The 21,244-nt window shown below is 35.6% G+C and overlaps 1 protein-coding gene across 7 annotated transcripts in view; it reads left to right on the top strand.

Annotated features, from left to right (window-relative positions):
* The window catches only part of TASOR (transcription activation suppressor), a 47,804-nt gene that overhangs the window by 11,105 nt on the left and 15,455 nt on the right, over positions 1 to 21,244 (top strand). For all 7 annotated transcript variants that reach the window (XM_055414104.2, XM_055414108.2, XM_055414106.2 and 4 more), the window contains 13 exons: positions 524 to 596; positions 1,101 to 1,192; positions 1,637 to 1,798; positions 3,132 to 3,256; positions 4,242 to 4,273; positions 5,000 to 5,105; positions 5,923 to 6,026; positions 6,107 to 6,210; positions 13,350 to 13,422; positions 13,501 to 13,572; positions 14,952 to 15,653; positions 19,245 to 19,651; positions 20,065 to 20,206. In XM_055414104.2, the coding sequence (XP_055270079.2) occupies positions 524 to 596; positions 1,101 to 1,192; positions 1,637 to 1,798; positions 3,132 to 3,256; positions 4,242 to 4,273; positions 5,000 to 5,105; positions 5,923 to 6,026; positions 6,107 to 6,210; positions 13,350 to 13,422; positions 13,501 to 13,572; positions 14,952 to 15,653; positions 19,245 to 19,651; positions 20,065 to 20,206 (2,194 nt within the window). The remainder of the gene's footprint in view (positions 1 to 523; positions 597 to 1,100; positions 1,193 to 1,636; positions 1,799 to 3,131; positions 3,257 to 4,241; positions 4,274 to 4,999; positions 5,106 to 5,922; positions 6,027 to 6,106; positions 6,211 to 13,349; positions 13,423 to 13,500; positions 13,573 to 14,951; positions 15,654 to 19,244; positions 19,652 to 20,064; positions 20,207 to 21,244) is intronic.

The raw sequence follows: 21,244 nt of genomic DNA, 5'->3' as shown, positions 1-21,244 counted from the left end.
TATTAAAGTAGATTATCAGGTGGGAGGTGGGAGGGAGATTTGAGATGGAGGGGACATACGTGTACCTGTGGTTTATTCATCTTGATGTATGGCAGAAACTTAACACTTTATTGTAAAGCAGTTATCCTCTTATTAAAAATAAAGACCAAAAAAAGTAGATTATCTTCTCTGTGTGTTGAGAACTATTTTTTCTCCTTTGATGTTTAGATGGAATTACTGTCTCAAATATTTTGCCAATTCTAATTCTCCCTAAAAGGGAATGTTTATGAATGTTGTGAATTCTGAGTGTCTGTCCGACTTGGCATAAACAAAAAATAGATTGCAACTATGGTTACATTGGAAATGTAAACCAGTTTTATATTGATTTTTAGTTGTTATGAGTAAACTAGCATGTATATTTATAATTTCTATAATGTAAAAATATAGGTTAGAAGCTTGGATTTTACTTAAAACGAGTTTATAGACTATCTTTTCACAGTTTTAATGTAATATGACTGCAAGATGACATGTTTTGTTTATTTAGGTTCAGAGCATATGTGAAAAAGGACTACAGGTGGGCCAGTCCAAAATAACAATTCTTGGCAATCCTTCCATGGGTAATCTTTTTTTCTTTTTCCATATACCTACTCCTAAATTGCCCTTTAAAATACATTATCTAGTTTTGCTGCAGTCCTAAAAATTAAATTCACGTATGCTTTGTCATGTTCCCAGAAAGAGACTAGTTTCAGGTTCTGCAGTGTAAAACCAGTTTTATCCTTTGTTTCTGATTTTGGATACTTCCAATTGAACAAGGGTTATCTTTTTTTTTTCTTTTAATGTCTTAGTCTAGTCCTAGTGATAATGAGAAATTTGGTTAGTTTCATATTTTTCCTAGTTTTATTTTTGCTTTGGTTCAATATCAGCTATCTTTACCGTCATTACATTTTTTTTAAAAAGTGTGATACCTTTTATCTCTTGTAATTATCTCTTTATCTCTTATTATAATCTTATAATATCTCTTATAATTTTATCTCTTAGACTATTGTATAATTATAATAGGTTAAGTATTTGGACTTTTTATATTTGTGTCTTAATAATTCTTTCATTTGTCTCTATACTAGGTGTCTATCTTTCTAGGTATGCTGATTTACTACAAGCTAATCCTTTGGAAGCTGGGGCAGTGGGTGATGTGGTTATTTTTAAAATAATGAAGGTAATTTTGACTTTTATATTTCAGTATATCAAAGATAACATTGGATTTGGATTAGGAGTTTGATTAAAAGCCAGTACTTGCTTGTGTTTGGTATATAAGATACTTCTGAGAGAGGTTTGCCATCTTTAATCTGAATTTACTGAACCTTGAAGTTAGCTTTCTTTTCCAATGAAAAGAATGAAAGAGGGAAATACATTGATAATGTCACTTAAGCAAGTGAAGAGTGTTGTGAAGAAAGTTTATATTTCCTTGTATTAAACAAATTCAAAACTTTTTTCTGGAGCAGGGTAACTTTTTCTTACTGCTTCAATATTGGTAAAAAGTTTTTATTATCAAGTATTAAAAAAACTGTTATAAGTGATCTGTATTCAGAGTTATACTATCATATTAATGTCATACAGTCAATAAGGTTTTGATGAACATGAACAGTTTTCTCTATTTTAGGGTAAAATAAAGAGTGTATATGACCCCATGGGTGTAAAAAGTTCAGAATCTGTATTAAATAAAAGTGCTTCGGACCCAACACCAAAGCATGAATGTCATGTGTCGAAGAATGTTAATAGAATTACATCACTTCTGGCTTACAGAGCCTATGAGCTTACTCAGGTAGGTGCCTGGATCCACTTTAGTGTTATGACCTCATATCAGTTTGTCACTAAATACTTTAAAATATCTCCCTTTCAGTTCCCTCTGCCACCACACTAGTCTAGACTTAACACTGCCATCATTCAGTGATTCGCACTGCTGTTTGTTCAGTGTTTCCAAGACAGCTCAGAAACATACAGTGGTCCTCCTCAGGGTGATACTCAGATTCCTTAGCCTTGCTAGTTCTCCCTGCTTGTAGATTGACCTCCAGCCTGTTTTTTTGTATGATTCCTGCCTCAGCGATCTCATTTCACCTTAAAGCCTTGGTTTCTCATGGCCTGAAAATTCCTATCTGATAAAATATTACTCAACCTTCAAGGTAAAGTTAAAGCCCTCTGAATTACCTTAATTCTATTCAGTTTGTGTTACTGATTTGATAGATTGTATTTTTATTAGTATTTTTCTAAAATTCAAGCAGTTCATTTTTTTAGCTTTATTCAGATATAATTGATTTACAGTAAACGACACATACCTAAAATTATAATATTGATATCAGTCATGGTTTTATATGGTGTTTGACTGTAAAGGAATGTTATTCTTTTCTTAAAAAAAAATGTGTATATCTAAATTGATTGTGTATAAAAGTGGTGGTTCCTTACCCCCCTGGAAATGTTCTCTTTTTTTTTCTCCCTTTCTTTGATGTTTTACTTTATTTACATTTTTAAAAATTTACACTTTCTCCTTTGTTTTTGAAGAATCTCTGTGGGTAAGACCTTTTAGCAAAGATTATATTCAAAATCATCTGGAGTAACTCATTTCATTGCCTTCTGGACAGTAGTAGTATTGTCACCTATGTTTGTAATCTCTGCCACCTTCCCTATATTGCCTTGTCTGCGGTTGGAGTCAATAATCTGTTTTCCTTTGAAATAATGAGCATAGTGGTGGGTTTGCTTGAGATTGTGTTTTTACTATTTTATTTCCATATCAGTGGCTTTTGTGAGCTGACCTGGAAGTTACGCTCCATTTGTTACGTTTTTTTTGAGGAGATTTGTTGCACATTCCCAGTGGTCAGCCTTTCAGAAGTAAACTATTTTAGTATCCTGGCATTCGAGATACATATATATATACAATACGTGTGTGTGTGTGTATATAAGCACAGTATTTTTATATTATGAAATTAATATAAAGTACAAATTATTTTAAATAAATTGACAGGCAGTGCTTAAAGATAACTTTTCGTTAGAGATACTTCAGTTATGTAGTGTTTCTCAGATATCAGGCAGATAAATATAACATTCCACTCTGTAATTCTTGCCTTCTTAAGAGCAGTAACTTTGTGTTTTCTTATTTTTAGTATTATTTTTACGAGTATGTCTTTGATGAGCCAAGGCGAAGACCAAGACACGTGTGTCCATACGCAGTTGTGTCTTTTGCTTATAAAGACGATATACAAACTCAGAAGTTCGTCCCTTCATCAAGGTAAGAGTTGTGAATCTTACATGTCATTTAGAATCTGTCGTCACGTATCCTACACTGCTGAGTTAAGAGGAGCACTTTTTTTGCTTCCCTTGAAATTCATTAAATACAGGATTGTTCATGATGACTTTTAAGAATTAAATTGGAAAGATGTCTGGAAATAAAAACTAAAATTTACTAAAACCTCATCGATTAGCCTTTTTTTCCTGATATTGAAAATTTGTGTAGTTGGTATTAATGCCGTTTTTTGTTTGTTTTTGGCTGCCACATGGCATGAGGGATCTTAGTTCCCTGACCAGGGATCAAACCCTGGCCCTCGGCAGTGAAAGTGCAGAGTCCTAACCGCTGGACTTCCAGGAATTCCCTCAAATGCTTTTTTTTTATTTTGGCTGCCGTGGATCTTATTGCAGTACCATAAACAGTTGCTGCAAGCAACTCTGCAGTTGAGGTACACGGACTTATCGTTGTAGTGCTTTTCTTGTTGTGGAGCACAAAATGATCATCCTCTGGCAAACTGTACATTTCCTTTTTGACTATTTTCTGTCTTTCTTATGAGATTGTGAGCTCTGGGAAGGCAAGGGTTTTGTTCCTCCCTGTAATTCTGTTATCCAGAACTGTGCCTAATAAATAATGGAAGCTTAGTAAATATTTATTGAATGATGAACATGTTTATATATGATTGAGGCTGTTTCTTCAAATCTCATCACCATAAAATCAAGTAATTGACAGAGACTTTAAAGGACTAGCTCTCCTGATGGGTATTTTTGGAAAAATTTTTGAGGCAAGTAAGTAATTCTGATTTTTCCACGTAGACTTGGGTTTATTAAATATTATAATAAGTAATTTGTTCTTCTTACTTGGGAAGAATTTAATTTTTTTGTACAGTATGCCATTAAAAATAGTATTTCTATCAAGGCCCTGAATGTTAACTTTCATGCTGTCAGCAATCAGTAATATTTCTCTTTTCTTTTTAAAAATTTATTTGTAGATCTAACAGCTTTAATGCAGATAGAAACACAGGTAAGATTCTTGTATTTCTTTCCTTTAGTTTTATAAATCAGAAGAATTATGTTAAGTAAAAAATAAGTGCTTTGTTTATTTTTATAATGAATGAGACTCTGCAAAGTATGAAAAATCTTGAGGCCATGTTAAGATGTAGCATTAACACTTGGTCATCCAAACGTAAGGTCTCCTTTGAGAATCTGCTGGTACTGTGAATAGTCCACAGAATTGTAGCACTTTGATTGATAAAGATAAAAAAAATAAAACAAGCTTCACAACTCAGACTTAAGTATTAATTTCATCAGAGATTTAGAATTAAGGAGAGAAGATTAAAAGCAATATTGACATTTTCTATCTGCAAGTTTTTCCACAATGAAAAGAACACAAGTGGGACCTATATGACACTGTGTGGAGTTCATGTAGTTGACTGGATTTAGTGTCGTCTCCTTTGTGGGAAAGAGGAGGGCAGTATTGTCTTTGCTCCTCAGCATTCTGATAGGAGGACATGTAGGCAAATAAATTTGTTATCTTTTTCATCTGGAATAATTTTGTACAAAAAGAGATACCCAAAACAAAAATCCAATTGTTTGAATTCTCTAAATAGAAATGTCAAGACTCTTTTTTTTGGTGATTGTTCTACTTAAACTGTGTTTCTGGATTATTTTTCCCCTTATGTCTAGTAAACATGTATTTGCTTCTGGGCTGCCAAGAGTCTTGAGTTGTGTCATTATTCTTTTTATTTAGATAAATTTAACTACACGTTGTGGAAAGGACAGCTTTTAAATAAAGGAAAGCTTTTGTGTTACATTTCTCTGAGGTCAGCCACTCGTGCTTTTTTGCCTATCAAGCTGTAAGTATGTTGTATTGTAAGAAAGTAGCAATTAGTTGCTAATTATTCAGTTCTTACTTACATTTAAAATTTGGTTTTGTTTTTCTTACATTTAACTTTTACTTTGATCCATAAGAACGTAAATATAAATACTGATTTGTTTTTTAAAAAAAAGATTGATTTGATAACTTGGAAACTTGGGTTAAAAAAAGCTCTCTGCTTTTCTGTCTTGATTTGCAGATAGGCTAAATAGTTATATACATTCATGGCATAAAACTTTTTCTTAGTGATTTAAATATTAAAAGTGATTTTTCAAAGTTTTGTCCTAAGTAGATACGCTTTTTATTTAGCAATTTGAACGTGATACACTTAAAAGTTAACATTTCTTTGTTGAAAAGAACTTGATGTGAGTTTAGTTAAAATTTATAGGCTGTTTTCAGTCCTTTGCAACATAAGTTGGAATAGAAAGATTTAAAATGATCTTTTGCTGTACCACAGGAAATGTTATGGGCCCTCATAAATGGTAGAAGAGCAGTTTAACTGTTCATACTTGAATTGCCTTTAATAAAATGACAACTTTTTATCCTTTGTGGCTGGTAAAATTGGTATTAGCTTCTGGCTTAAAGAAAGGAGGTTGGTAATATTGCTGAGCTATTTAGCTACCCGTATATACATGTGAACGTCACATATCAAATATCAAGTATGATATTAATAAATATGCTCATCTGTGTTCCATCCAGATATATGTGTCTGAGAGACAGAGAGAGTGATTGAGAGAGAACATTACTAGAGTTAAAAATACAGATAAGGCAAATAAGCCTTTTCAATTTTCTTTCAGTCCTGAGAAGTTAGATGTTGAAACAGTTATGAGTATGGATCAACTGAAACAGAAAATCCCTCCAGCACTGTTTTATAAGGAAACTTACTTTGGTCCAAATGAAGGTAGAGCAATTTAATTTTATTACAATATATAAGAAGCAGATTTGATTTGAATACTAACTGTGTATTTTTTCTTATGTCAGTTTTGAAGAATGGAATGTATTGCAGCCTTTATGAAGTTGTAGAAAAGACAAGGATTGGAAGTAACATGGAGAGTTTGCTGCAGAAACTAGAGAAGGAGAAACTTGTGAGTTAAAGGTTTTCAGGTGTTCCTTCTTCTTCCTTAGAAACGTGCATATTAATAAGTGATTATGATAATATTTCAGTTTATTTCATTTTTGCCTCTGAAAATATCATGAAGTCTCTGTTGCTGCCATTTGGTTAAAAGTGTTTTATTATGGCCTTTGGTGCTTTTCTTTTTTAGCCATGACACTAGATCCTCTGTAGACTAGTCTTTTCCATGAAGTATCTTGATTGTGTTTTGTGACTGTGATATTCAGCAAGTACGTATCCCATTTTTATGCAGGGTTTATAGTTTGGGAAAGAATGAGAAAGGAGACTATTTTCCTGGATTATGTAGTGAATGGAGTTACTCATTTGTTCCAAGAGAGACTGCCGTATTTGAAGATTCAGAAGGAACAAGGCCCTTGATAAGGTTGAAAGTATAAAAATATTAGAGGGTAAAGTGGTAGAAAATAGGGCTGGAAAAGTGTGTAGGGGGCTATGTTGTGCTCAAATGTTTGTACATTTGGACTTGATACTATAGAAATAGATTTTGAAGAATGGGATGAGGTTTTGATTATGTATGTAATGTGATCAGAGGTGTGTTTTGAAAATTTACTTAGGTTTCTCTGTAGAGAATGAATGGAGAGGGGACATGAGGTAGGAAACTACCATTTAGAGTAATGGTAGGTGTGATGAGAAAGGATAAAGAAGAGATTGATTTAAGGGATATTTACTAGGTAAGTATCTAATTTAGTGCATATTGAGTATATTGAGTCTGGGTAGAGGGATTACCAGTTCAGGCATCAGACTGTGATGGATTCAGGAATGAATCGAAAAGGGTTATGTGATGCTACTATGTATAGGTGAGTTAAAGTAGAGAAGGTGATTGCAGGAAAGAGTGGCTATTCCACGATTTCTGTTAACATGAGGTAGGTGAGCTTGTGTTCAAATGTTTAAGGGACATTCCAGTAGCGAGGAATAGAGGTTTTTTTTTTTTTTTTTTTGCACAAGTATGCTGTTTAATACAAAGTTTTCAGCACAGCAGTTGTCTTTTTACTCATTTTTTGAGCCTTGGTTTCCCAGTAGTCAAATGCAAAGTTGTATCAGTGATTTTTTTTTTTTTAAACTTGCACCTTTATAGATGACTGCATAGAATTTCATTGTACGGTTATTCATTTGCTTAATCAATCCATCGTTTATAGGTGGGAGAGTCAAATTATATACAGAACTTATAGGCAGGGTTTGTACACTTATTAGCAATAACTCTTTGAGACCAGCAAACCTGTAGGTTAGGCATCTTTGAACACATGCATATGCACATTTACATATATATGGACATCCATTTACATTTATCTTTGTGTTTCTTATTCCCCCCCTCCCCCAAGCTCATCTGTGATACAAGTATTCCTCATGGTCAAAATACTCAGTTCCTGAGTTCATTAAGTGAAAGTTTAGGTAGTAGGTTTGGATATAATGGAATATTGAGTTATCCAAATCTGTTCAGTTCTTGAATTTCATAGAATGTATATTGTGAATCTGGACAGTGAGGAGTTTATCACAAAAATACAATGTCTGTTTAGTGCCTAATAGTGAAAATCTTCACCTGAGCAAGTATAAGGTTAGGTTTGTGGAGGACTGGGTCTTCCCAGAATCAAGAAGTAAAGTAAGATCCTCTGTCTCAGAGGGCACAGGCATTCCATAAGGATAGACCACATGAATCTAATGAACTGACATTTTGTATAGCTCCCCCTTTCCTGCAGGCCCCACTGGGAATTATTCTAATTATAGCTACATCTTTCATAGTTGTCATAATAATGGGAGGTACATTGGGGACTCGGGTTCTAAATTATTTTATCCTAAATACATACAGGAGATATTCTGGATCAGAGAGATTTAGTGAACAACTCACAGTAGGTAATACATGTGTTGTCTCTCCTTTGCTCTATTTCATATCCTTAAGGCAGTGCATCCAGTCTCAGGTCAGTTACTCTATGCAAGTAGTTGAACACTCCATAGGCAAGGGGTGAGATGATTTTTCCTTCATAAAGGGAAGGAGGCAGCTATTTCCCTTCTCTCCTGAAAAGATATTCTTGAAAATGAAATGAATATTAACTCCAACCTTTGGTGAATTGCCGGGGTCCAGCCTTGGCAAGAGTCCGGCGATACCCTCAGGATGAGCAGCGTTGGAGAGGAAAGAAAAAAAAAAGCGAGTCAAGTCTTGGTAGAGTGCAGAATCAAGACTGCTTTATTTTTTTACATCAGTGCTTATATACCCTAAAACCAGCAATACTAAAAAGGGAGGAGGGATTGTCTTGATACAGTTGTGCCAGGAATGCAGTCATAGACCATCTTCTAGAACAGTCAGTACCTTTACGGATAACTCTTAAACAATGGGCTCTTAATACATCAAGGCCACAAGGCACGAGAAATGGCTTTATTTGTGTATCAGTTAGTCAACTGTAAAAACTATTGGCAAGCCTTATCTTGGGAGCCTCAGTTCTGGGCAGACTCTGTGACTCCCTAGGTAGCGTGGTATCCGTTTTTGGGCTCTACCCACATATATCTGCGGAGACAATTTTCTACACTAATACTATATGCTTCTTCATTTTGTTATCAACCTTTATCTCTATGTTTTCTTCTACTGTACTCCCAGGCACACCATAGACAGGGGACAGGGAGACATATCAGCAAGCACTGGTATGTGACCTTGAGGGCCAAGAGTCTCCTGAGCTTCCTCCATATCTCACTCTAAGGGGCCCTTCTAAACTCGTGAAAGGCTTTGTATCTATTTTGCTTGTGGAGTGTTTAGGCAAACTTAGTTTTATGCCTGGGGTGCTTTGTGCAGTCCTGAGCATTCCAAATTCTGAATTGACAATTAGAGCCCCAACAGGGCCAGAAGGATTAGGATGTTCTGTGTAAAAATATTTTCTTCATTCCTGGACTGTTTATAGGGCCCATACACCCTCAGGGACTGTAGTGAAAGTGAAGTCGCTCAGTCGTGTCCGACTCTTTGCGACCCCGTGGACTGTAGCCTACCAGGCTTCTCTGTCTATGGGATTCTCCAGGCAAGAATACTGGAGTGGGTTACCATTTCCTTCTCCAGGGGATCTTCCCGACCCAGGGATCGAACCCAGGTCTCCTGCATTGGAGGCAGACGCTTTAACCTCTGAGCCACCAGGGAAGCCCGGAACTGTATTACTACCATGCAAAGGCTTCAAGGGGGATATTTGAGCAGGAGTCAGAATTCTTAGAAAGCACAGAGGACTACCAAGCATCAGAAGAAGAAGAGACGGAGGCCCGGGAGTAGATGATGGGGCGGCCCCAGGAAATCCCCAGACGTCTGGACGGCCTTGAGTGCCAGCTCCTCAAGCCAAGACCTTGTCATGGGCGGGGTCTCTCTTGCCGGCTCCCAACAATGAATAAATGAATAAAATCTCTTCTGGAGCCAGTTAGCCCTCTTGGACCTAAATACCTAGGGAGATAGCTCTTCAGTCTTCCAGGCACCTTGGGTCTTAACCTAGGAACCTAATCTGTACTGTAAACTTTTTGTGTGCTCACTTAACACTTTTAGGGAGATAGGAGAAATGTATCCTTTTGATCAGAGCAGTTAACTAGGTAATTGTCTATAGATGTAATTCTTAAAATGTGTGAAGAGTGTAATATTTCTGGGGGAAATGAAAACAAACATTCTCTATATACATTTCTGCATGTCAGAAGGCTAGGGCTTTTTGCAGGGACACAGAATTCAGGACAGTTTTATTTTCCCACAGGGATATTTATAAGATAAGTAAAATACTAAACTCTTTCAGTTGATGGTTAGTGAAATTAACTCTTTTTTTAAAAAAAATATTATTGAAGTATACTTGATTTATAATGTGTTAGTTTCAGGTGTACAACACAGTGAAGTCAAATTCTTAAAGTTGACTTAATATAAGAAAAAATATGAGAGAAATGTTCCTAAATTTGAATATTATCTCTGGTATAGATATTTTGAGTCTCTTGGTGTACATGTACAGGGTAATTTTCTCTCAGGTATACATTTAGTATATTAGATTTATTATTTAGAAGTAGATTTACTGAATCATAACATATGACTGGCTTTACAAAATAATGCATTTTAAGTGGTTGTACCAGTTTATACCTTCAGTACCAAGTTCCCATTAACTCACATCGTCATAATTACTTGATATAGTCAGACTTTAAATGTCTTTTAATGCTCCATTGCCAATTTTTCCTTTTCAGTGTCTTGTGGTTTTTAGTGTGGTTATTTACAGTATTGTGTATTTTTTCATGTTTATAGATTTATATCTTTATTTCTAATAACTTAGAATGTTTTAGTCATTATCTCTCGGTTTATACTTCTCCTTTCTCTTTTGATTGACTTCTTAGGACTCTGAAGCATCATTCTGTTCTCCCTGTCTGTCTTGTGTTTTTTGCCTTATTTGTACTGCATTTTTAGTAATTTCATCATAGGTATATTCTAGATTGCAAATTCTATCTTTAGCTGTGTCTTATTTGCTGTTTAATCAATTCACTGAGTTTCTAATTTCACAGAATTTATTTTTAATTTCTAAAAGCTATCTTAGGCTCTTTTTGAGATCTACCTTTTTATTTTTTCTTTTTTAAACAGATTCTTGTTAATTCTTTCAGAAAGATTTATTATGTGCCAGAGACTCTTCTAGGAGGTAGAGATTATATTCTGATGTTCCCTTGGTTATGTTTCTTAATTGACTCACCATTTTAAAATATACAATTAAGTGATTTTTAATAAATTTGCAATGTTATGCAACTATTGCCACTGTCTTATTCCAGAATATTTTCATCACCCCCAAAAGAAACTTCCTGTTCACTAAGCATTCACTCCATATTCTTCCCTCTCCTACCCTCTCCCCCTGCAACCAGTCTCTGGCAACTAGTAATCTGCTTCTGTCTTTATGGGTTTTTGTATTGTGGACATTTTATATAAATGTGATCAAGTAATATGTGGACTTCAGTGTCTTCTTTCACTTAGCATAATGCTTTTAGGATTCATCCTTATTAGTGTGTATCAGGACTTCATTTCCTTCATTTCGCTCTGTGGATATGCCACATTCTGTTTGTCCATTCATCAGTTGATTCTTCTCTTTAGCTATTAAGAATATTGCTGCTGTGAACATGTATATGCCAGTTTCTGTGTGAACATGTTTTCAATTCTGCTACAGTAGTTCTTTAAACATTTCATACATGTTATTTTATATATTTTATCTGATGATTCCAATCTGCAGCCCTTGTGTATTTGAGTCTGTTGTCTTTGCTGAATGTCACTTAGGGTATGTTATTTTTTTAGAAGCTTGACAATTTAAGATTCTGAGCTTAATATTTTATATTTTTAATACTCTTTGTTTTCATTCCTGTTACATTGTCTGGAAAGCCAAAATGTCAGTAGTAGAATCTGGTAATATAAATCCACAGACTGGGTTAATAATGTTTTCTGAGGGAGGAGGAAGCAGTAAGGTTTAATAAATAGAGGCATCAGTAGAGAATTCACAGGTGCTTCCTTTTCTTCAGGATTGAAAAGTGTTTCTTTGGGTTGATGCTACAGATCTTACTGCTGGGGCTGTCTGCCTGAGTTGTTTCTGGTTGTAGATTCCCTGTGCTTCGTGGGTCTCTGGGGACATTGAGTCCCTTTAGGGAACTAGAGTCTTTAGGCCACTAAGCCAGTGGGGGTTAAAAAAAAAAAAACCCTTGGCATTTGCAGTGGGTGAGAAGTTAAATCTAATTGTGTTTTTTCTCAGCAACCACAAAACATGAAACTTATTCACATCTCCCAGTTTTCTGTTCTGACAAACCAAGAGTTTGGGCACAATGTTAAAAGGGATATGATATATAAAACAGTTCAAAGTTTTAAATCTGAAACAAATTTTGCAGATACGTTGCCCACTGTACTTTTGGGTTTTCAAGCAGTGCTTTTATTAAATGTAAATGGTAGCATAGTCACTTTAGCCCTTTAAATTATTGATTCTTACACAGACTTTGTTTACTGGAGTTGTGTCATGCAAATTTACATAGCACAAGTTTTCTTCCAGAATCCAGAGTCCCTTTGCGTTCTGCTGCCATACTCAGTTCTTCCTTTACTGAGCATACCCTTTCTTTAATCCAAAAAATACTGGGAACCATTGCAGTAGTCTGTGAACTGAGTTCTTTGCATTATGTTGTTTTCTTTCCTCCAGTGCTATCAAGTTTCTGTATATTTTAGGGAAACACTTCAGCTCTCCAGGGCGTTTCTGGCTAACTTGGCATTTTTGTCTTCTTACAATCTAGCCCTTGATCTTTCTTTCTAGATTTGTCTTAATGTTTCTTCTAGTCTCTGCTCACCCTTGGCCAGTCGTAAGTACTCTGATGCCTGCAAACTGTCCATCATGTTGTAATTCTGCCTTTGCTCGTGATGTTGCCTCTATTGAAATGTCTTTCCCACAATCTTAGCCCATTGGTAATGTACCCATCCTTTGAACTCCACCTCCCATACACTCTAATTATGTTTTCCCTTTCTGTTGCTTTGTAAAACTTTTGAAGACCTTTCCTGTCTATCTAATTATTGGTATTTCTTGTGTTACTTTCACCACCCAGTTATAAACTTCTTTTGATCAAGGATCTTGTGCTGCTTGTCTCTCATGTTATCTATGAAAGGCAAGATTACTTTACATGTGAAAGATGTTCATTAAATATGTGAAGAAATAGATTATAGTAACACTTCGCGTTTGAAATTAGCCTGAGCTCTTGAAAGGCAGCATTTGGTCCTACTTGTTTCATATCTCCAACATGTAGCACACCACCTTGGCAATTTTTAACATGGCTTCTGAATTGCTGAGGAAAATATTTGAAGTTTTAGTTTGGTTCTTTTAGTTTCAAGGAAAAATCAGCCAGTTGATTTAACAGTTACTTAGAATTCTTTCAGTAATATTTTTCTCGTTAAAATTGTGAAAACTTAAGGAATTCTTAATTAGTTGGAATCTGGTTTGCAGAGAATTGGTAGGGTTTTTATCTAATTCAGTAGCAGTACTTTTCCTTAAAAAGATAAAAACTTTTTGCTTTCCTTACAATTAGTAGGAACTGCTTGCTATGTTTCTGCCTTCCGGTGAATAATAAAGCAGATTCAACTTCTTCCTTCTTTCAAAAATGCAGGTTCTTGTTAAAGCTTTGGGAGACCGAGGATACCTTTTTCTTCTCTCTCCTTATCAAATGGTTCCACCATATGGTAGGTGATCTCTTTTTTATTCCTTAACTTTTTCAAAATTAATACATATTGCTAATGAATTTTTCTTGTTTTTTTTAGAACATCAAACTGCTAAGTCTCGAGTCTTACATGCTTTGTTTCTATTTCAAGAACCTAGAGGAATAGTTCCTTGTAAGTTCATTGGCTATCTAAATCTAGTTACATATAGATAACTACATTTTAGTGCAAATTTTCAGGTAACTCAGTAAGCATTTTGACTTTCTTACACCATGTTTTGGGAAATAATGGAGATATTAAGAGGTATTAACAATTGAAAACACAAATTATATCGCTTTTTTTTTCTAATTATGAAAAATTATTTTGGTTTTTATCAGTGTTTTCACTAAACATTGATTGAAATTGTTACAGTAATATAGCTTAGGTTTTCAGGGTTTCTATTATAAGATTTTTTTTTAAGCTTAGTTCATTTTTACATTCAAATTTTAGTAATGTTAAGTGCATCATGCACTAGGTTACCATTCAAAATTAATAAGACTCTCTACACTATTTTAGAGAAATTTTTCTAGTCATCATTTCTAAGAATGAACTTTAATGCTGTATTAAGGTAAAGTTCTCACTGTTAGATTAAAAGTGAGATTCATGGGAGTTTGCTGGCAGTTCACTTGTCAGGACTCTGCTTTTACTCCGAAGGACCTGGATTCAGGCCCTACCCAAGATCCTTCGAGACCTGGGGCATGGCAAACAAAAAAGATTCTCATTTGTAGCAGTTCAGTGCCTGCCTGTCTGCTTATGAGGATAGAGTTCATGTAAAGTTAAGTCTGTTATGTTAAAATAGAAAGGAGTGAAATCATGGTCATTTGCACAACTGTCTTTCTAGGAGACTCAGATTTTGCCCTTTTTCTCTCTTTCTCCTTATATTTTGCTTGCCACTAGTTGATGCCTAGGGACATAACAAGGATCTTCAGTGGGCAGGTGTTCTTCCCTTTAAAAATAATATTCCGTGATTTTCATGTTTTAGTTTCTTATTGACCTATTTTATGCTTCTGGGCTTAGAGGTATGCTATTCGTGTATTCTTATATAACATATATGTATTAGGATACATATGGACTTCCCTGATAGCTCAATTGGTAAATAATCCACCTGCCATGCAGGAGACCCCGATTTGATTCCTGGGTCGGGAAGATCCCCTGGAGAAGGGATAGGCTACCTACTCCAGTATTCTTGGGCTTCCCTTGTGATTCAACTGCTAAAGAACCCACCCGCAATGCGGGAGACCTGGTTTTGATTCCCTGGGTTGGGGAGATCCCCTGGAGAAGGGAAAGGCTGCCCACTCCAGTATTGTGGCCTAGAGAATTCCGTGGACTGTATAGTCCATGGGGTTGCAAAGAGTCAGACATGACTGAACGACTTTCACTTTTCATTAGGGTACATACTGGTTTGGTCCACCACTAATGTGTGGGTGTCGTTACACTGCTTTGACAGTGTGTAGCTCTGTACTTGTCTAGTTTCTTGATTACTAACGTGGTTTGCTTTTTTTGTTTGTTTACAGCACAGAAAGGTTCAACCAGTGCAGCACCTCAGGAGAAACATGAGAGCGTGTCAGATGTGTTAAAAATAACTCAATTTTTGCAGTTTGCTTTGATTCAGTGTCGAAAGGAATTCAAAAATATAAATACTATAAATTTTCATTCTGTTGTTGAAAAGTATGTAAGTGAATTTTTTAAGAGAGGTTTTGGTTCAGGTAAACGAGAGTTTATCATGTTTCCGTATGATTCACGATTAGATGATAAAAAATTCTTATATTCAGCTCCAAAAAATAAATCCCATATTGATAATTGTTTGCATACCTATATTTTTCGACCTGAAATGTATCAGTTGTCTATTTATAAATTAAAAGAGCTATTTGAAGAAAATAGAAAACTTCAACAGTTCAGTCCACCTTCAGATTATGAAGGCCAAGAAGAAGAAATGAATGGTACAAAAATGAAATTTGGAAAAAGAAATAACTCAAGGGGTGAAATTATTTTATCTGGAAAGCAGAAGTCATCTCACTCTTTGGATTATGATAAGGACAGAGTCAAAGAATTGATTAATTTAATTCAGTGTAAGAAAAAAAACGTGGGTGGGGACTCAGACACAGAAGATATGAGAAGCAAAACTGTCTTGAAGAGGAAGCTTGAGGATCTACCTGAAAATACAAGAAAGCTCGCCAAAACCAGTAATTTATCTGAAAATTGCCATCTGTATGAAGGTAAAATATCAGAATTGCTTTTATATAGTGTAAAAGTAACAACCAAAAACATAGTTAAGTAGTTCTGTCTTTTCCTCTCATAACAAGGGTTTGCAAATTATAGCTTGAGAACCAATCCAGCCAGTCCGCTGTTTTTCTAAAGGAGATTTATAGGAATACAGCCATACCTATTTGTTTATGTGTATTTAGCTGGTTTTACACCATAATGGCACAGTTGAGACGGATTGTATGGTCCACAAAGCCAAAAATATTTACTCTCTGATCCTTTACAGAAAATATTTGCCAGCTCTTGTCCTTGTATATCAGATTTCTGCATTGTGTCACTTGAGGCTAAAATAAAAAAATAAAGTATGTTCAGCTATCACCTTCCTAATTGGAGCTGCTTCCCTTTAGTATTTCTTTACTTTTATAATTGGAAAAGTACAAAATTGAATATTGAGTTCTTTCAGAATGTTCATTAATGAAAAGAGCCTTCTGAGCTTTAAAATTTCTTAGATGCACACTCTTTTTCCCACCCTAGGAGCCCAGTAATTTGTTTGGGTTTTTATTTTTCCTATTTTTCTTGTTTTTAGGTGACAGAAAAAGACAAATTCTTCTCTTAAGTGTTTCAATATTGCTAGTAATTTAAAGGATCTTTTCATCTAGATTTTTAACACTGCTAGTCTGTAAGCATGAAAAGTGTTCCTTTGCATTCAGTACCTTTTGTAGTGCTGCTATTTTTGTTAATTACTGTAGATCTGACTGTCCTCCTCCTGTTTCTTAGTAAGCAGCTTTACTCATGTGTTTTCTAATTCAGCACGTCTCAGAACTGACTAGGTTAGTGCCCTTATTGTATTTTTCCCTAATCAGTCTAACCTCAGTTATTTTTCACTCCTCTGTTGTCCTTTACTTCCTCTCTTACTGCACTATTCAGTTTAAGATTAAATGATTTAAACTTAAATTGATTAAAATGAAATAGAAATTCATTTCCTGTATTATATACCAGCGTCATTTTAGCAGCCACACTACTATTCTGAACAGCACAGGTAGAGGACAGTTCATCACTGCAGAAAGTTCTGTTTGACAGTGCTGTTCTTTTCAGTAACTTTCAGGGTTTTTTCTTCACTTGATCTGTTTTCTCTTTCCAGTGTTTCATCCTTGACCCTGTACTGTGGTCTTCCTTGCTTCTAGAAACGCTGATTTCAGTATTATGTTCTTCTTAGTATTGTTTTACTAATTTGTGAACCATCTCAGCTTTCAAGGCTTTGTTATAGCCTGGCCATGTCCAGCCTGAGTAGCCCTGTTTCCCACTCTCCCCAACAGGCACTCTTCTCAGAATATGTAATGGTCAGCCTGGTACTTCTTTCTTTTCCCACAAAACATCTTTCATTTCTTTCAACCCTTGTACCTTTGCAGTTGCAGTCCCTCCTTAGCTTTCTGGCTGTTCTGTTCCTTGACACTTTTCATCTCTTTTCCCTTCTGCTGGATTTCTGGTCTGTTCTGAACCTGATGGTGTTTACTGATCCATACTATCATATACTGTTGGCTTCTATCTTGAGAGTTAAGTGCTTACTGTTTGCCAGCTGCTTTACATGTATAGACTCATTTAGTTCTTGATTGGTAGACATTATTATCCTTATTTTACAGGTAAAGAAAACCATCTTAGAAGTTAAATAATTTTATCTAAAGTTACGTAGTTCACTGATCCATTTTTGAAGTCACTTTAGACTGACTGTTAAGCATCATTCCTATTTCCTAGCACTGAACACATAATGGGCAAGATAGTTAAAATTTGGCACCATTTTAGGCGGATAAGTGGCTAATTTGTAGATGTGAAAAAATACTTGTGGGTGGAAATCAGGCTTTTATCAAAAATGAAAATGGTGGGAAAGCCATACTAGTCATAGTGGACCAGCGGAGAAACAGGGAAGAGGGGCTGGGGAGGCGGATAGAAAGGTTAAAACAGAACTAGTGACATCAGATGGGCGTGGCTAGGTGTTCCTCACTCGTGTTCATTTATAGTCATTTTGCACACTTTATTTCTGATTCTGAAAATAATTTAAAAGTTGGATTCTAACTTTTAAAATATGCTAGTCTTGATTTGGTGGTGAGCTTACTTTTCTTAAAATTTTATGTATTTGTTTATTTTTGTTTATTTGTTTTTGGATGCGCTGGGTCTTTCATTGCTGTGTGCAGGCTTTCTCTAGTTGCGGAAAGCAGGGGCTGCTCTCTAGTTGCAGTGTGGGGCTGCTCTCTAGTTGCAGTGTGGGTCTTCTCATTGTGGTGGTTTCTCTTGTTGTGGAGCTCAGGCCCAGGCGCATGGACTTCAGTAGTGCAGCACGCAAGCTCTGTAGTTGGGGCATACGGGCTTAGTTTCTCCATGGTGTGTGGGATCTTCCCAGACCAGGGATCGAGCACAGGGATCCCTGCTTTGGCAGGCAGATTCTTATCCACTGTGCCACCAGGGAAGTCCCCCACTCACTTATATTAAAAAGAGATGGCCTTCTATTTCCCCTGCCCCCTCTAATATCAACTTTTTAAAGTATGATTTACATACAGTGTACTAATTTTAAGTGCACACTTTGATCAGTTTTTTATAGCTGTTGTTACTCCCACTCCAATATATAGGATATTCTCATTACCTCCAAACGTTGCCTTGTCTTTCTTTAAATTTGTCTCTTTGCACTCCATTGCTGATATGCTTTCTGTCTCTCTAGATTATTTTACCTTCTCTGTAATTTTGTGTAATTAGGTACAGTATGTACCCTGTTTCTAATTTTGGGGGACTGTGGTATATTATGCACTACCTAAATTGCAACATCTACCCTAGCTTTACCCTCCTTAAGTATTAAAGCACATGACTTTCTGAATGTCTACTCTCTTTACAAGTTTTTAAATATATTGGTGGTGCATATAACCCAGATTTATATTTGCTTGAAGCCATGTCTGATATGTTTTCTATCCTAATACTTTTTGTTCTTACTGCAAGATTGGTGTAGATTTCTTTGGGATGATTTTGCATCTCTTAATACCTCAACTTTGTTATAAATTAAGTAATCTAGTCATTTAAGATAAAGTTTAGGTTATAAGGTTAGTACACAATGTTACGGGAGAGATAAAAATCAAAGTCATGGGTTTTTGTTATTTCTTTAGAAGATTTAAGTGTACTCTGCATACCCTTCTTGAACACTTTGCAAAACAGTTAGGATAGGTGTTTTTCTGTTGTCAAGTATCTCGTTGATTTTTAGGATTTTGGTGGTAGAGTTTAAGGTAACTACAGTACAGTTATTTATATGTATTATCCACATTACCAGCATGATATCTGAGCTCATTTCTGAATAGAATTTTCAAGATATGATGAAGATAAACTTCATTTAATGGGAATTTTGACCTGTGTGCAAAATTTTAGAATTAGTCATGTTTGGAAAGTAAGGGATGGATATACTTGTAAACTCACAGCAGGTGATTTGATTGAGTTCTTGCCTATAAATGTCAAATTATAATTAAATTTTAGGTGTATATATATATATATATATATATTTATATATTTATTTTTAAAAAAATTTTATGCTTGGCTTCCAAACTGTGATGGCTCTTTCTTCTTCCCTTCAGAGTCCCCACAGCCTGTTGGCTCACTTGGGCATGAAGCTGACTTGAGACGGCTGCAGCAGGATACCTCTAACTCTGGCGTTGCTGACATCCATAGGCTGTTTAATTGGCTGTCAGAAACACTAGCAAATGCACGTCATTCTGATGCGTCCCTGACAGACACAGTCAACAAGGCCTTAGGATTGAGCTCTGATGATGCCTATGAAGAGATGAGGCAAAAGCATGAGTATGAGTTGAGCTCTACCCTGGATAAGAAAGAATATGAGCAGTCTACTGGTGCAAAAATCGAAAATGCACGTTTTAAGGATACTCAGAGCCCGTTGCTCGACATTGATCCATCATCTTTAAAGTATCCTGTTGGTGTTTCTACCAGTGAAGTAGGCACGGACCATAAATTCCATTTGAAAGAAGTAAGCCTCTATCATTGGATTATCTTTGTTTGCTTTTGTGAATATTTGTGTGAAAGGGAGGATGTGGGTGTGCTTGTTTTTCTTTTTCACAGAAAAATGATACACATTTCAGTAATAGTGTCTGTGCTAGATAGTATTTGTAAGTTATTCCTTGTTATAAAGAGATGAATGCAAGTGTTTTTCTTGCCCATATAGTCTAAGATTTACCATTGTGATAAAAGTCACAGCCGAACAACCTGTTTTGTCAGGAGCTGCTTGAGAGTGCTAGTCGCTCACCTGTGTTTGAGGTTAGAGGATAATACCTTTATCATGTTTAGATTGAGGTTTGAGCATTTGTTGTGAAAAAGGTGTTCATTCTTGACTTGAAAATTAGTTGAAAAGAAAGGTATTGAATCTGTACTCTTAATTTTTAGGATCCAAATTTAATTAGTATGAATAATTTTGAAGATTGCAGTTTGTGTCCTACTCTTCCCATTGAACATGGATTCCATAGACAATCTAAGTCAAATAATGTTGAAGAGACTGAAATACATTGGAAACTGATTCCAATTACAGGTAAGAACAAGTACACTGGGACTTAGGTTTGCTTGGTTTTACTTAGGGAGTAGCTTCCTGAAGGGTGTCATCTTGGAAATTCTTGGGGCTTCTTTGGCTCTGATATCTTCAGTGTCTTATTTTGAGCAGTGTGATCTTCATTATTGAGTGTTGCTGTGTTCTTGGTCAATATCTGTAAAAGAGCCTATTGAAAAGAGAAAGATTTAAAATATAGTTTCTCTGTCGAGTTGAACATGCAACTTGCAAATGAAAATTGTTGGCAGGAATTGGGTTTCTAATAAGGTGAGGTAGCTACAGAGATGAATGAGAGTCTTTGGGCAGCCAATTAAATGCTGTCTTTGCAAATTATTAAACTTCACAAACTACCATCTAAGAAGTATTCATGTTAAGGTTCATCTTTTAGAAAGAAATGAATGAAGAGTTATATTGGGTTATTTTCAAGAAATTGGATCATTGTGGAGAATGGCCTGAAATGATTAAGTGTAAATATCCCTAGAAAGCTTATAGAACCTTATAAAGCTTCTAGTGGGGCAAAAATAGTTTATGAGCATGCTAAGTCACTTCATTTATGTCCAACTCTTTGAGACCCTATGGATTGTAGCCCAGCAGGGTCCTCTATCCTATGGGATTCTCCAGGCAAGAATAGTGAAGTAGGTTGCCACGCCCTCCTGTAGGGCATCTTCCCAACCCAGGGATTGAACCTGTGTCTCTTACGTATCCTGCATTGGCAGGCAGGTTTTTTATCACTAGTTTAGAAGATGTTGAAAGATCATTTTTCAGTGTCCTAATTTCTCTGTTCAAACACATAAACACACACGTACAGATACTGTTAATATACCAAGTTCTTATTCATCTTTTTTAGCTAAGCATTTGGGGAAGTATGTCTAGGGCACATGTATTCCATTCCTTGATCTTTATTTAACCTTTAAAAATAAAACAAAAACCAGTTTTTGCTCGAAAGCCAGACTGGCTTATGACCTAAAAGCTACTGAGACCTCCAAGGACTAAAAAGGAAAAAAAGGAAAGGAAAGTCGCTCA

This window comes from Moschus berezovskii, chromosome 24 (assembly GCF_049115385.1).
Source record: "Moschus berezovskii isolate FMDL1 chromosome 24, NW_MosBer_1.0, whole genome shotgun sequence".
Taxonomy (NCBI): domain Eukaryota; kingdom Metazoa; phylum Chordata; class Mammalia; order Artiodactyla; family Moschidae; genus Moschus; species Moschus berezovskii.
This window is presented reverse-complemented; position numbering and strand designations above follow the sequence as displayed.